General features: G+C 46.3%; 1 protein-coding gene across 12 annotated transcripts in view; it reads left to right on the top strand.

The window, feature by feature from the left end:
• Positions 1-13,822, top strand: part of MICAL2 (microtubule associated monooxygenase, calponin and LIM domain containing 2) — a 776,672-nt gene that overhangs the window by 294,401 nt on the left and 468,449 nt on the right. For all 12 annotated transcript variants that reach the window (XR_011201428.1, XR_011201429.1, XM_069223592.1 and 9 more), the window contains exon 16: positions 10,615-10,764. Coding sequence is in view for 10 of the 12 variants with exons in the window: in XM_069223592.1 (XP_069079693.1) it covers positions 10,615-10,764 (150 nt within the window). In the remaining 2 variants the exon portion in view is untranslated. The remainder of the gene's footprint in view (positions 1-10,614; positions 10,765-13,822) is intronic.

The raw sequence follows: 13,822 nt of genomic DNA, 5'->3' as shown, positions 1-13,822 counted from the left end.
TTTTATGAACGTTTTAAGATCCCAGCTATTTCAAGGGAGTGACATGTAGAGATGCTATTTTCTGTGAAGTTATGAGCCCTTAGTTGCCCTATTCAGAAACCTTACAACTACATAGTTTGGATCTAAACATTCGTAAAGCATATGATATATTTCAGTAGGACACAGTGTCTTTCTTCAGACGACTGCAAAAAGGATATTAAACAAACCTTTTAGCGTTGGCCATTAGGAGTCCATTCGAAAGGATCAAGTTTCTTGGGAAAACAACTCACAAAAAGCACAGTAGTACTTCCATTTATGTAAACAGCATTTTTCGTACACCATTGTTTAACTGCACCCAGTGAACCCCGCCAGCATATGCATTGTCGGTTTGTCGTAATACCCTCCAAGAGGTACTATATCAAAGAACATGGTGTTAAAAAAATCAAGATGGCTTTTGGAAGAAAACATTCTCCATAGTGCCAGATGTGATGGCCATCTTATCATTTCGGCATGCTCTACATCTCAGCTGTTGTCTACTCCCCATCTGTGATGGCCAGTGTGGGGACTTCATGTTCCTGAGAGGAAAATGATTTGAACCTTTCAACTCAAATTCATAGAACCATGTAAAAAGTTGCCCAAGTAAGATAGCACTTCAGTGCATACTAATTATAGAAGTCACTATAAAAATAGACATAGCATACCATTGCTATTAAACCTCGCATTTACTCTAACACTACACTGCGCCAGGATGTAAATTTCTCCATGGCCACATAATCTGACCATTTCATTTGTAGGCTGGTGCTTGATGATTTGTGTGTGGGAGTCAACAATGCCGTCCTCTGCATAGCTCCAAGGGGCTTCTAGAAGCACAAGAATTCCCAGAAACCCTGGTGCTCACATGCCCTGAAGGTTGTGTCCCAGGCCTTCTGGAAAGAGGCGTCTGCTATATTTGTTTCAGCCTTGATGGACCAGTTTGAAATTGAAAACCGGCCCCCAAGAGCAGGATCATTCTTCCACCTGTGCCTACAACTATGGGAGCTAAACAGGAAGAGGGGAATGTATATTTTGTTGTTCACTTAAAGCTCCTAAATCACAGATGTATACATCTATCATTCAGTTCACTAAAAGAAGGGTGAATCCTTAAGATGTTGGTATAATGCAAAATTAACCACATCACAGCTCCCTTCAGGCCAGAGGAGAAGCAATGCTCAATCAACACAGGGCTTGTGAGTTACCATTAGGGCATGCTCAAGCATGCTGAATTTACAGCCCATCTCAGCCCTCTTAGCCTAAAGAGTAAAATGAAGCCCCCACCAAGGTGGGGCGGGGAGATGGTCAAGAAGATGATATGGCCAGAAGCACACAACAAGGGTTTTATTTATGTGATACGATTTTGTGAAGCACCACAATGTTGTCTTGCAGTCTTTTAGGGTGCTGGTTGTACAGCAGGGTTAGTGGACGCCAGATAAAGGGTATCGAGAGTCTCACTGATGCCCAGAAAGATCTACCTTCCAATATTCTTCAGTCCCTGATTGAAGAGTGTGGGCTGTAGTGTGCGCGAGTCAGATATCAGTATTGTATTTTCTGTACACACTGATGGAACAGTGATTGGTGCAGTGTACTAAGTCGCAATGTTTTGTAAATATCCTGAGCCTTTGCACTAGGAGACCTTGGTTACAGTGCATAGAATTTAGTGGGAATGTAATTCTTAACTTCACTGGGAAAGAGTGGAGGAATGTCAAGACCTGTTACACATGTTTTCATTCTTAGGGACCGAAAACGTAACCTATCAATCTGATTCTCCACTTTCTGAATTGTCCCTAAGTGTTTCCTGGATAGTCCAGTGTTTTTCTGTCAGTGTCCTCTTTTGGGGTGATGAGTCCTCACATTTCGGCAATTATACCAAAAGCACATTTAATGTTTATCCTTCTGGCTGTAGAGATGGTGTCTTTGAGGACATCAGTGCATGCTGATCAGTGCACCCTGCAAAATGTGAGGACTGCGTTCAGATTTCCAGGAAGGCGTCAAAAACGTACTTAAAAGAGTCCTCGATATGACACGGTGACTGAATGCTCCAGTTGTTGCGTTGTCTGGCGGTGCTAAGAAGGCTTTGGGACTGTCTGATCATTTTTGGGGTGGAAAGCCATTGTATATTTTTTTCAGGCATTCTTTGTTTTAATTTTCGCTTTATGTGCCACTCTTTTCTTAAATGCTAAAATGAGTTTAGTCGCATTTAGTCTGCATTTTAAATGCAGAACCCGTCGATTGTTTTTCTTTGGTCTGCTTATCTCTCCAAATACTTTTGGGATCAAACAGTACTTATAGGAGATAAACCACATTTACCACAATTTATGTCCTTCACTTATGTTATAGCGTGTCTTGACATTGTATATATAGTTTATTAGACATGAATGTTAAAATGATGGTGCTACATATTATTCTCCAACGTTTTTATTGGGATTTAATCTTGGCCTTTTCCTCAATCTGTAATTTGTTAGTTGACAGACTTTAAGATCTAAATATGCCAAACATAATATAACCGATAATTAATTTAGTGTTACAGTTCCCACCAGGAGAAATGCTGTTTTCTATCTTAAATTGATTTCAACTCCACCGAAAGCAGTTTTAGAACATTTAATTCCATCGCCAGTGCTTTCCCTTCCCAGGCTGCTCTTCCGGTGCCTGCTACAGGGGTGTCGGTGTACATCTGGCCTTTCAGTGCTGAATCATGTTTGAGTTTTCGCTCCCCTCGGAGGTGGCCGAGTTTGTATTGCCAACAATAACATTCTGTCTGTTTATTCTCCAAAGTCGTTTATTCAGGATGATCCAGTGCCCGTTTGAAGTCCGTGTGGCACCATGACAGATTGTTGAGCTCCAGCTTCCGGACCCCTGGGTTCCACAGAATAATTCTCGTATACCATTTCCCCTCTGCTGTCTGTAGGAGGCAGTTACACTCATGCATGTAAATGAGAAAGTACAAGAGTGGGCATTTGGGATACTGCGAGAGTGCCACCAGCAAGCAGGTCCCCACCTCTCTACGAGAGAAAGGATGGAGTGGAATGCAGGAAAACTGATGTGAATGCCCCATGTCTTAAAGAAGACATTAAACATCCTATTTCACTGCCCAGGAACTCATGCCATCAGAAAGCTTTATCTATGGTCTTTATATTCAAGCTCTGCGGTGGGGGATGGAAGCATTACTTTGTTACCAGATGATGAATTCGAGGGCTCTACAAGGAGTGTGGAGCTTTTCTCGTAGAACTGTCGAACAGCTTAGATTCGTACCTTAAGAGAACGTGAACAACAAGGAGGTAGAGAAAGTAAAGTTATGCAAGATAATCCCTAAGCTCATAAACAAGAACAATGAAGCCCCATTAGAACATATAACATATCCCTGCCTATTGCCTTGATGCTCAGGTCTGTGGGTCATCCTGTGACCACTGTCAGAGCTGTGTTTGTTCTCATCTAGCAAGAGCACAACAGCTGATTCAGTTTGCACAACTTTTCAGACCTCTGGGAAGTTTCGAAATGCACCATTACTGACTTGGTGGTATTGAAATGTTGACTTTAAAGCTTAAATGCATATTGGGGGTGTAGGAAAATGCCTCTTTTGTTACCCCTATTTTTTAGTTGGAGCCTAGCTAGTGTGCATTTGCTGTCTGCAAGACCTGCTGTATTCAGTAAAAGGACTTTGATCCCCCCTGCTTCTTACAATAGGTTGACTCCAGTGCTGCTCTTCTTTGATATCTTCGAACTGGTTTGCGCAGTCTATACGACACTTTCGTTATTAGCTTAAGAGCACTGGTCAAGTACTATATTCTTACACTTTAGGTGTTTATCTGTTCCTTTCAAGGACTACTTTTTTTTCTTTAGGTATCAGAGCGCAGGCTTGGAAGCGGTTCCTGAGCTTCAAAGTCGGTCGCTCTAGCCATTACTCCGTGTCCTCTTCATTGCCCTGTTCTGTCTGCTTCCTCCCTGCTTCCCTAAACCAATCACAGGATGTTGAGCCTCCTGTCAGAAAGGAACGCTATTCCCAACTTCAACACTCTCCCCATCACCATGATATTTACATCTCCCTGTTTGCCCTTGTTTTTTTAAAACCCATACATACATTCAATGATTAACCACGGCTCTGAAAAGTGCGCTGTATAATGCACCTTATTTACATCTTTTGTCTAAAAAAATGTATTGTGGTTGTCAGACTCACTCGACGCACGCATTATGAGAGCGTTGGTCGCCCAAATTATCCAGCCTGCTTTTAGTTCCCAGTCCAGCCAGTCGTATGGGTTGTCTCAGACCCCATGAGAAATGCTGTGCATGAGTGGCCTTTAAAAGTCGTGCGAGTGATCAGCAGCAGATCTGTAGTGGGAAGGGGGCTTACCATCGGCTTTACACCTCCTCCGTCTGCCGCGATGGAGTGACACATGTGGTGCTGCTGAGTGCTTTGCCTGCAGCAACCTGCTGAACCCAGGACAACAGCACTGAGTCCCACCCCCTGTGAAACCCCCCCACCCGACTCGTTGACCCCTTTTCAGACGTGACCACGACTTCCCATCTTAGACATTACCCCGCCCAAGCCCCACCTGGTATAGGGAAAGCCCCTCCCACACTCCCACCTAATCCACGCAGACACCGGCCTCCGCGATTTCCCCATCTCCCTGCTTAGGCTCCCTCCCAGTCTTTACACTCTCTGGCACCCTTCTCAAAACATCCTGGAAAAGAAAATCTCTGAGTTCTGCTTCCAGGATGAGGCCCTCCCCAGAACCACAATAGTGAGTACCCAGGTGAGTAAGCAAGGGGTCGAACTGTCAGTGCAGATGAGTGGCCATAGATCCCGAAACGCTGTTCTTGTGAGATTTACAGTCAGATGCATTGGACAGGTGGAGTTGCTTTGGCAAGCTGGCTGTTTATTTTTAAATACTAAGATGGTGAAATGAGGGTTGGACATTGGGCACTCCAACTGAACGTCACCTGACAAGTATGTAAATGCCACGGGGCGCTCCTGTCCTAAATCTTATGCACGTTTCCTGCTCGCCATTTGGTATAATTTACATACTTTCCAGGCACCCAATTTCTGTTTTAATTGTGCTGACTATCCTCATGTATAGATGGTTGTACAGGCCTGAGCACAGTTCCCAAGCTTCAAAGTCGACCGGCTCTAGCCATTACACCGTATCCTCTTCATTGCTCTGTTCTGCCTGCTCCCTTCCTCCTTCCCCGCACCAATCACAGGATTTTGAGCCTCCCATGAGGCTAAAACCTTATTCCCCAGCTTCAAAGCACTCCACAGCTCCATTATATTTACATCTCCCCATTCACCCCTGTTCTTTTAAAACTCATACATACAATCAATGATTCGGCTCTATAATGAAAACTGTGCTGTATAATGCACCTGATTTACATTTTTGTCTCAGAAAATGTATTGGGTAGAGAACTGCTCTACAACATCCTTGTAATGGTCATGCTCACTAGATGTGCCCAGTATGAGAGCGCTGGTCTGACAAAATTAGCCAGGCCTGCTTTTGGTTCCCAGTGGAACGGGTTGTCTCAAACCCCGTGAGAAATGCTGTGTGTGAGTGGCCACTGCAAGTCGCACAAGTGATTGTCGGCAGATGTGGAGGGGGGCGGGGGCTCACCATCGGCTTTACATCTCACCCATCCGCCGCTGCCACACGTATTTATTCACCATCCCACATACACTACACAAATACACTACACACCACACAATACCACCCCACACAATTCCACAACTAACCATTCCAATCCAACCCACATAATTCCACTCCACACCACATAGATCAACAACACTCTAAATAAAAACACATGGGTGAAAGACATTACCATTTACAGATGCAAGGCCTATTGCATTGCAAATGTTTGTTTCTATACTGATGCTGCTGTTTTTGACTCAGCACTAGGACACTGCTATCCAGGCCTCAATGCATGTGCTCTGAACCCTAGAACATATTAAAAGTGGCTGCCTTCTTGATTGGCATATTTAACTTACCTATAAGCACCCAGTGTATGGTACAAAAGTGTACCCAGGGCCTGTAGATTAAATGTCACTGGTGGACTTCAGCACATATTGTCCCATCCCTAAAGTGACTGTGCAAAGCATGTCTCCAGTCCTGCCCTTGCAGCCTGGGTAGCAACTTTAAAACTACCAATAGGATCTGGCAAAATAGACCTTTTGGCCTAAACGTTCCTCTTTAATCCTTATAAGTCAAGAATAAGATAGGGCCTAGATGCCCTTAGGTCAGGGAGCCTGGTATTTAAAATGTAGGACATGTGCATTTTCTTTTATATGCTACAATTTAATTCAAACTTTAAAAATTCATATCTCAATCAATCAATCAAAGAAATTTGTAGAGCACGCTACTCACCCGTGAGGGTCTTAAGGCACTGGGGGGGGGCAGGGAGGGTCACTGGTCGAACAGCCAAGTCTTGAGGTTCTTTCTGAAGACCAGTAGGTCTTTGGTTTTGCGAAGGTCGGTGGAGAGGGAGTTCCAGGTTTTGGGGGCGAGGTAGGAGAAAGACCTGTCTCCTGTGGTGTGTGCTGGATGCGGGTGGACTGTGGCTAGGGCGAGGTCAGCTGATCGGAGGTTGCGTGTGGGAGTGTGGAAGTTTACTCTTTCATTGAGGTAGGTTGGGCCGGTGTTGTGGAGGGATTTGTGTGCGTGGATGAGGATCTTGAATGTGATTCTCTTGTCTATGGGGAGCCAGTGTAGGGATTTGAGGTGTGGTGAGATTTGTTCGTGGCGGGGGAGGCCAAGGACGAGGCGCGCGGCTGTGTTCTGGATTCTTTGGAGTTTGCATTTGAGTTTGAGTGTGGTGCCGGCGTAGAGGGCGTTGCCGTAGTCCAGTCTGCTGCTGATGAGTGTGTGGGTGACTGTCTTTCTGGTTTCTGGGGGGATCCATTTGAAGGATTTTTTTAGGGTGCAGATTGTGTGGAAGCAGGAGGAGGTTAGAGCATTGATTTGCTGTGTCATGGAGAGGGAGGGGATCGAGGATGATGCTGAGGTTGCGTGCGTGGATTGCGGGGGTGGGTGCGGGGCCTAGGGTGGTGGGCCACCAGGAGTCGTCCCATGTGGTTTTGTTGGGGCCGAAGATGATGAATTCGGTTTTGTTTGAGTTGAGCTTGAGGTGGTTAGTGGTCATCCAGTTGGCGGTGTCTAGGAGAGCGGCGTGTAGGTTGGTTTTGGCGGTGGTGGGCTTGCGGGTGAGGGAGAGGATGAGTTCGGTGTCATCTGCATATGAGAGGATGGTGATTCCGTGTGCTCAGAGAATGTTGGCTAGGGGGGTCATGTAGATGTTGAAGAGTGTGGGGCTGAGGGAGGACCCTTGGGGGACTCCGCAGGTGATCTTGATAGTGTTGGAGTGGAAGGGCGGAAGGCGGACTCTCTGGGTTCGGTCGGTGAGGAAGGAGGTGAGCCAGTCTAAGGCTTTGTGGCAGATTCCTATGTTGGGGAGGCGTGTGCGGAGTGTGTGGTGGCAGACGGTGTCAAAAGCTGCAGAGAGGTCTAGGAGGATGAGTGCGACGGTCTCGCCTTTGTCGACTTTGGTCCTGATGTCAGTGCATGCGATGAGGGCAGTTTCTGTGCTGAGGTTCTTGCGAAACCCAGATTGTGAGGGGTCAAGGGTGTTGGTTGCTTCGAGGAAGTGGGATAGGCGAGTATTGACTAATTTCTCTGCAACCTTGGCGGGGAAAGGGAGGAGGGAGATGGGGCGGTAGCTGGAGAGGATCTCCGGGTCAGCTTGGTTTTTTTCTTAGGAGAGCGGTAATTTCCGCGTGCTTCCAGGGGTCTGGGTAGGTGGCGGAGTCGAAAGAGGAGTTGATTATGTTGTAGAGCATGGGGGCGATGGTAGAGCTAGCTTTGTTGTAGATGCGGTGTGAACAGGGGTTGGAGGGGGAACCGGAGTGGATGGAGTTCATGGTTTTTTCGGTTTCTTCGTGTGTGGTACTGGTCCATGTGGATAGTGTGGTGGGGGGGGTCTTGAGTGGGGGTTGAGTTGGGTGAGAGAGGGGTATGTGTGGTGGGTGTGTGTGATATGAAGCTGTTGTGGATGTCCAGGATTTTGTGGAGGAAGTGGCTGGAAAGGGCGTCACATAAGGGCTGTGTGTGTGTGTGGGGTCTATGTTGCTGGCTTTGGGTTTGGCAAGTTCAGTGATGATGGTGAAGAGTTCTTTGCTATTTTGGGAGTTGTTGTCAAGGCGTGTCTTGTAGAGATCTCTTTTGGCGGTGCGTATGAGTTGGTGATGGGTGCGAATGTTGGTTTTGAGGGTGGAGAAGTTGGTTGAGGAGGGTTCTAGTCTCCATATTTTCTCAGCTTGGCGGCATTTGCGCTTGGAGTCTTGGAGTTCAGGGGTGAACCATGGGGCGTTCTTGATGTTGCGGGTGATGATGTGTTTTCTGAGGGGTGCTAGTGTGTCTGCGCAGGTAGTGATACATTTGTAGAGGTTGTGTGTTCCTGCGTTGGGGTCGTTGGTGTTGGGGGGGGGGGTTATGGGCCAGTTGGGAGTTTAGTCGTTCTGTGGGGATCTTGTTCCACATGCGGTAGGGTGTGGTGTGCTGATGGTAGTGTGTGGGGGGTTTGGTAAAGGAGAAGTGGACGCAGCGGTGGTCTGTCCAGAGGAGTTCGGTGGTGTGGGTGTAGGCTATGTGTTGGCTTGAGGTGAAGATTGCGTCCAGCGTGTGTCCTGCTGAGTGGGTGGGTGCGGTGACCAGTTGTTTGAGTCCGAGGTTGTTGAGGTTGTCTATGAGGGAGGTAGTGTTTTGGTCTTGTGGGTTTTCTAAGTGAAAGTTTTAATCACAAGGATGATGTAGTCTGTGGAGGTGAGGGCGTACGGGCTGATGCTGTCGGCGATGGTGTCCCAGAAGGCGGGGTGTGGTCCGGGTGGTCTGTAGATTAGTGTACCTCTGAGGGTGTAGGAGTTGTTGATGTGGATGAGGAAGTGCATGTGTTCAGTGTTGCCGATAGTGTCTTGGGAGCTGGTGGTGACTTTGATGGTGTCTCTGTGTAGGATGGCTATGCCCCCGCCTGGTTTGTTGAGGCGGTCTTTGCGTTGGAGTTTGTATTCCTTGGGGGTGGCTATGGCTATGTCTGGTTCTGAGGAGGGGTTGGTTCAGGTTTCCGTGAGGAAGGCGATGTCAGGTGAGCGTGAAGTGATGAGGTCCCAGAGTTCTATGGCATGTTTGTGAAGGGAGCGGATGTTGAGGAGCAGGCAGTTCAGGTGGTTGTGGTGGGTGGCGTTGGTGTGGTGCGTGAGGGTGTTGTTGTGAGGTGTGTTCTGGTTGTGGGCTGGTGTGCTGCGGGGTTGGTTGGTGGGGGCAGGGTGGGTGAGTTTTGTGTTGGGTTGTTGTGTTTGTTGAAGGTGGGGTCGCTATGGTTGGTGTGTGGTGTGAGGGATGACGAGCAGGAGAAGTGGCAGGTGTAGCAGGTGAAGGGGCGATGAGTGTGTGTGGGGCTAGATGTGGTGCATGTGGGACGGGCCTGGGTTGAGAGTGGAGGGTGAGGGGGGTTCTGGCACTGGGCGCGGTCCAGGCGCGGACGGGCTTGCCTTTGGTGCGCCTTTGGCACGCCAGCGGCGCACCCGCTGCGCGGCCCACCGCAGCTGCCATAAGAGGAGGGGAGGGTGGGAGTGGCAGCTGGGAGGCAGGAGGGCATGTCCAATGAGAGGGCTAGAGGGGTGGGGCCGCAGGGGACGCAGCGGCAGGAAAGGGCAAAGAGGAAAACGGTGAGAAAAGGAGGGGTAGGTGGGAGGGGCCGCAGGGGACGCAGCGGCGGGTAAGGGCAAAGAAGGAAACGGTGAGAAAAGGAGGGTGAGGGGCCGCAGGGGACCCAATGGTGGGGAAAAAAGCAAAAGGGAGCGGGATGGGAGGTGGCGCGGAGGGCGGAGCGGGGAGTGACCTACCTGTAAGCAGGGTCAAAGGTTGCTCCTCTGGTATATTCAGCCTTTTCCAGGGTACATTCATAGAGAATGTTTATTGAACCTTTCCCCAGATGCTACATGAGCGAATGCTTGTGGAATATTTCACAAGAAATAATCAGAGAGAATGTACTTTGAATCTTCCTTAAGACTCTTTCAGAGATCAATGTATTATTGAACCTTTCTTAAGATACAGTTGAAGAGAACGTAAATTAAATACTTTCCAAGGTACTTCCAGAACCTTTCCCAATGTAATATTAGTGAGAATGCATAAGAAACTGTTCTCAAGGTACCATCAGAAAGTATAAGTAATTGCCCCTTTGGCAACATGCAAACAAGGTGGATACACATTGAACCTTCCCCAAAATAGAAAAAGAGAGAATGTAAGACCGTTTTACAGTAGGTAATCACAGAGAATGCATATTTCCAAAAGATTATATATACCTGTAGTTATATTCAGCCCTTTCCAGGGTTTAATCAGAGACTGGATTTTGAACTTTTCCCTATAATATAATTGGAGACAAAGAATATTAAGCGTTTCCAATGTATAATATCTATATTGAACATCTGCCAAAATTTACTTTGCAAGAATGAATACTAAAGCATTTTCACAAATCATAGCCCCCATTCATTGGTTACACCTCTGGACTAAATATTGTTCAAGCAATTATAAAAATTCTTGACACTGCTCTGCTTTTGCTCTACAGCCTATGGGCTTTTCTAGCCAGAGTGCAAGTTCTGGAAGTGAGTATGGAGATTGCAGAGAAGGTACTGGCCAAAATAAAGTCAAGTCCATGGCCACACAACTGCTGGCGAAGTTTGAGGATAACGCACCAACCGGTTCCCTTCGAAGACAGGTAAGGTGGTGCACAACCTTAAAATAAGAGCTAGAAATGTTGGAATATTTAACATTTATGTTGCACATATTAGAGTGCATCCAACATATTGATTTGTCAAAGGATTTGGGATTGATAAGAACAAAGTTGCAAAAACAAAAATGTATTCAATTCGCTTTGCCCCTTGGGATCCCGGACAACTCCTAGGTGTTGAAAGTGAAGGAACACCACTTGTGGTTCTTTCGTTTATGGACATTTAATATGATATCGGACAGAACGACAATACTGACTGTAAGTTGCAGGCGAGAACATGAGATTCATATTTTGATAAGTATATGGTGTGCATGTAGGGGTTCGTATGTGGGCAGTTAAATCTAAATCAGATTTACCAGAGTGCTGTATAATGAGGTGGGCTATGAGACACTTTGAGAAGATTGCTCAGGTTTTCCTTTATTAGACCAACGTGGACGGTGGTCATTGGTTGGCTCCGTATTGATGGAAGATGAAGTGAGCTCTATAAAGATGTTATATGGACGTTGAACATTAAATAAATCATTACATACTCGTTGTAGCCCCCACTGTAAATCATATGCCTGTGCATTGATGTATATGAATAGCTTTGTCACAGGAGTTCCGTTACTTCAGTGGTGTTAACTCCTAAGGCTGGTGCTATTCGCAATATTTTTTTTTAATGTAATTGTGTGCTTTTGTGTGCACTCACTGGAAAATGACTTGTATTCCTGGTTATTTTGCCTACTTAAAAGTATAGTATCGTTGCCTGGTATTCGTTCAGAGGGGAGCATTGAAATAGAGTGCGGCATAGTGTTAAGGTAAAATGTCTTCCCTAGAAAGGATTTATCTGGACAGTCTAGTCATACATTTTGTTGCTTATGGCGACGAAGATGGGGAAGTCTGAAGGTTGTGGCAGCATGTTTTATTTGTAAAAGTAGGGTATAATGGGCCCGTGCATTCCCTGTCCAAGACCAACCCCAGTGGTCTTTATCAAAGGTAAAATTCAGCCTCGTAGAGGTATAAGATTATCTCACTTTCTTTTAGAAGTTACTGTTTCACTGAGTATCTTGTAATGACAGAATAATCCACATAGGCCATTGCTGTGTGATTTTTTGCAAAATTCATCTTTATTCAAAATTATTGTACAGCTAGCCAACATTTGTTTTGAAGGATAACTCTCTTTTTCAGGGCTGTAAACATTAATTAAGCATAAGTGTATCAAAATTAAAAAAGTAAAAGTTCAGTGTAGAGTACAAAAATGCTTGTTAAATCCATATTATATCATATAGTCACAAACCTATTTCAATAAAATCTATGCAATACACCAGTTCCAATGTCTGACACAAGTTTGTAAATAACTCAAACGAAAATAATAGTTCTTTTAAAAATATTTTACATTGGACTGCATATCCATAATAATAATTTCCAAGATCAAACAATGAATCATGGGAAAAAAAGAGATAACACCTTGTAATTGTGTTATAATAATTCCTCTGTGGAAATCCTTGATAATTGATAATCACCTGATATCCGTAATCTATACCAACACCATAACTATTAAATGTGTCTGTTAATTACGTCTCAAAACATATGTGTACATCACAGCAACACAACAGTTTATTCACAAGTTCCATCTTACTTTCACCAGTTAACCATAATCCTATTCATAAATAGCTTGAAGGGTCAACTACCATTGGAACATCCAACCTATCCTTATGCTAATCCAAATTATTTCAGAAATGTCCTTTCTTCAACAACAAAAAATGTATTCTAACTTAAAGTCTTAAATAACTCTTTTCACTGAGAACAAATATCAACATGTTTTAATATCATGGTGAGTGTGGCTTGGCCACTCTAGATGGCGGCCCGAGGCTAGGAGAGCTCCTCAGTGCAGAACGGGAAAATTAACGTTTGTCCTCCATATCTGGAGCCATCCCCCATGGAGGACAGTGGATAATGCTCCTACCAAGCCAGGGCTCTTGTTAAAGCCAAAACATTGCCTAGAGTGCTGTGGACTGAGCTCACAGGGGACATCTTGACATGACCTCAGTAGGGAGCGGATGGACCCGTCGAAGAAATACCTTAGGTGGGCCCTAAGCTGGGGGTTGCTTGGTCCCCATTGCAGTGACAAGCCTAAAACCAGCTGCCTAAAGCCTGAGCGGAGCCTCATAGTGAGGCCTCTCCCTGCCATCCATAAGTGAGCCCCCCTGCAACCAGAGAGGGAACCGGTGGGCCAGAAGACCCAGGCCAGAAAATGAAGAAGGGCCCCGGGTGCGAGGACTTCCCAGGTTGTCATCATGCTGGCCGGGCCCTCCACGGGCCATAGAGGACTCTGTAAAACCTGAGGTGAGCCTGTGCTGAGGAAGGAGTTGGTGGGCCTCCAGCCACCCATTGTGGATCCCGTGGGGCCAAATTTGGAACTGTGGTGGCGGAAAGCAGAGCATGCCATTTTACATGTGATCTGTGAGACCTGAAGGGAACAGTCCCTCCTGGGACAAACTGGATGTCATCTTACAGGCCATCAAGATGTCTTGTTCCTCCGTGGAAACGAAAGCGGAGGATCTCTGTGTGGAGTTTGGCATCCACTGTGATGACCAATGGAAGCTGGCCTTCAGACACAGAGCGCACCATAAAAGACATTGCTCCACAACTGAATGATCATGGAATGCATGCTCAAGACCTCAAAGATAGGGTTAAAAGACTCAAAGACTGAGCGGAAGCTGAAGAGGGGTGAGTGCACCGAAACAACATTCAAGTGGTGGACCTTCTACAGGGGTCAGAAGATCCTGTCACAATGCTTGTCTTTCTGAAGGACTGAATATGTCCATGACCTGTCACCGACTTATCGCCTGAGCGTGCAGAGCAGGTCCCCACCCATCACCTGGCACCTGACTTTGCACATCATCTTCTAGTGGCCTGATTCCCCCACTACAAAGACAGGGATGCTATTCTAGGGGCGGCTCGACAGGCAGGCCCTCTTATACTGGAGAACAGCAAGATCTTGGACTACACCATGATGGTGCAGAGGCAGTGCTCTTCATTTCTTGGGGTCAAACAATGGCTCCGG

This window comes from Pleurodeles waltl, chromosome 3_1 (assembly GCF_031143425.1).
Source record: "Pleurodeles waltl isolate 20211129_DDA chromosome 3_1, aPleWal1.hap1.20221129, whole genome shotgun sequence".
NCBI classification, from domain to species: Eukaryota; Metazoa; Chordata; class Amphibia; order Caudata; family Salamandridae; genus Pleurodeles; species Pleurodeles waltl.
The sequence above is the reverse complement of the archived record's forward strand: the minus strand, read 5'-3'. Positions and strand labels throughout refer to the sequence as shown.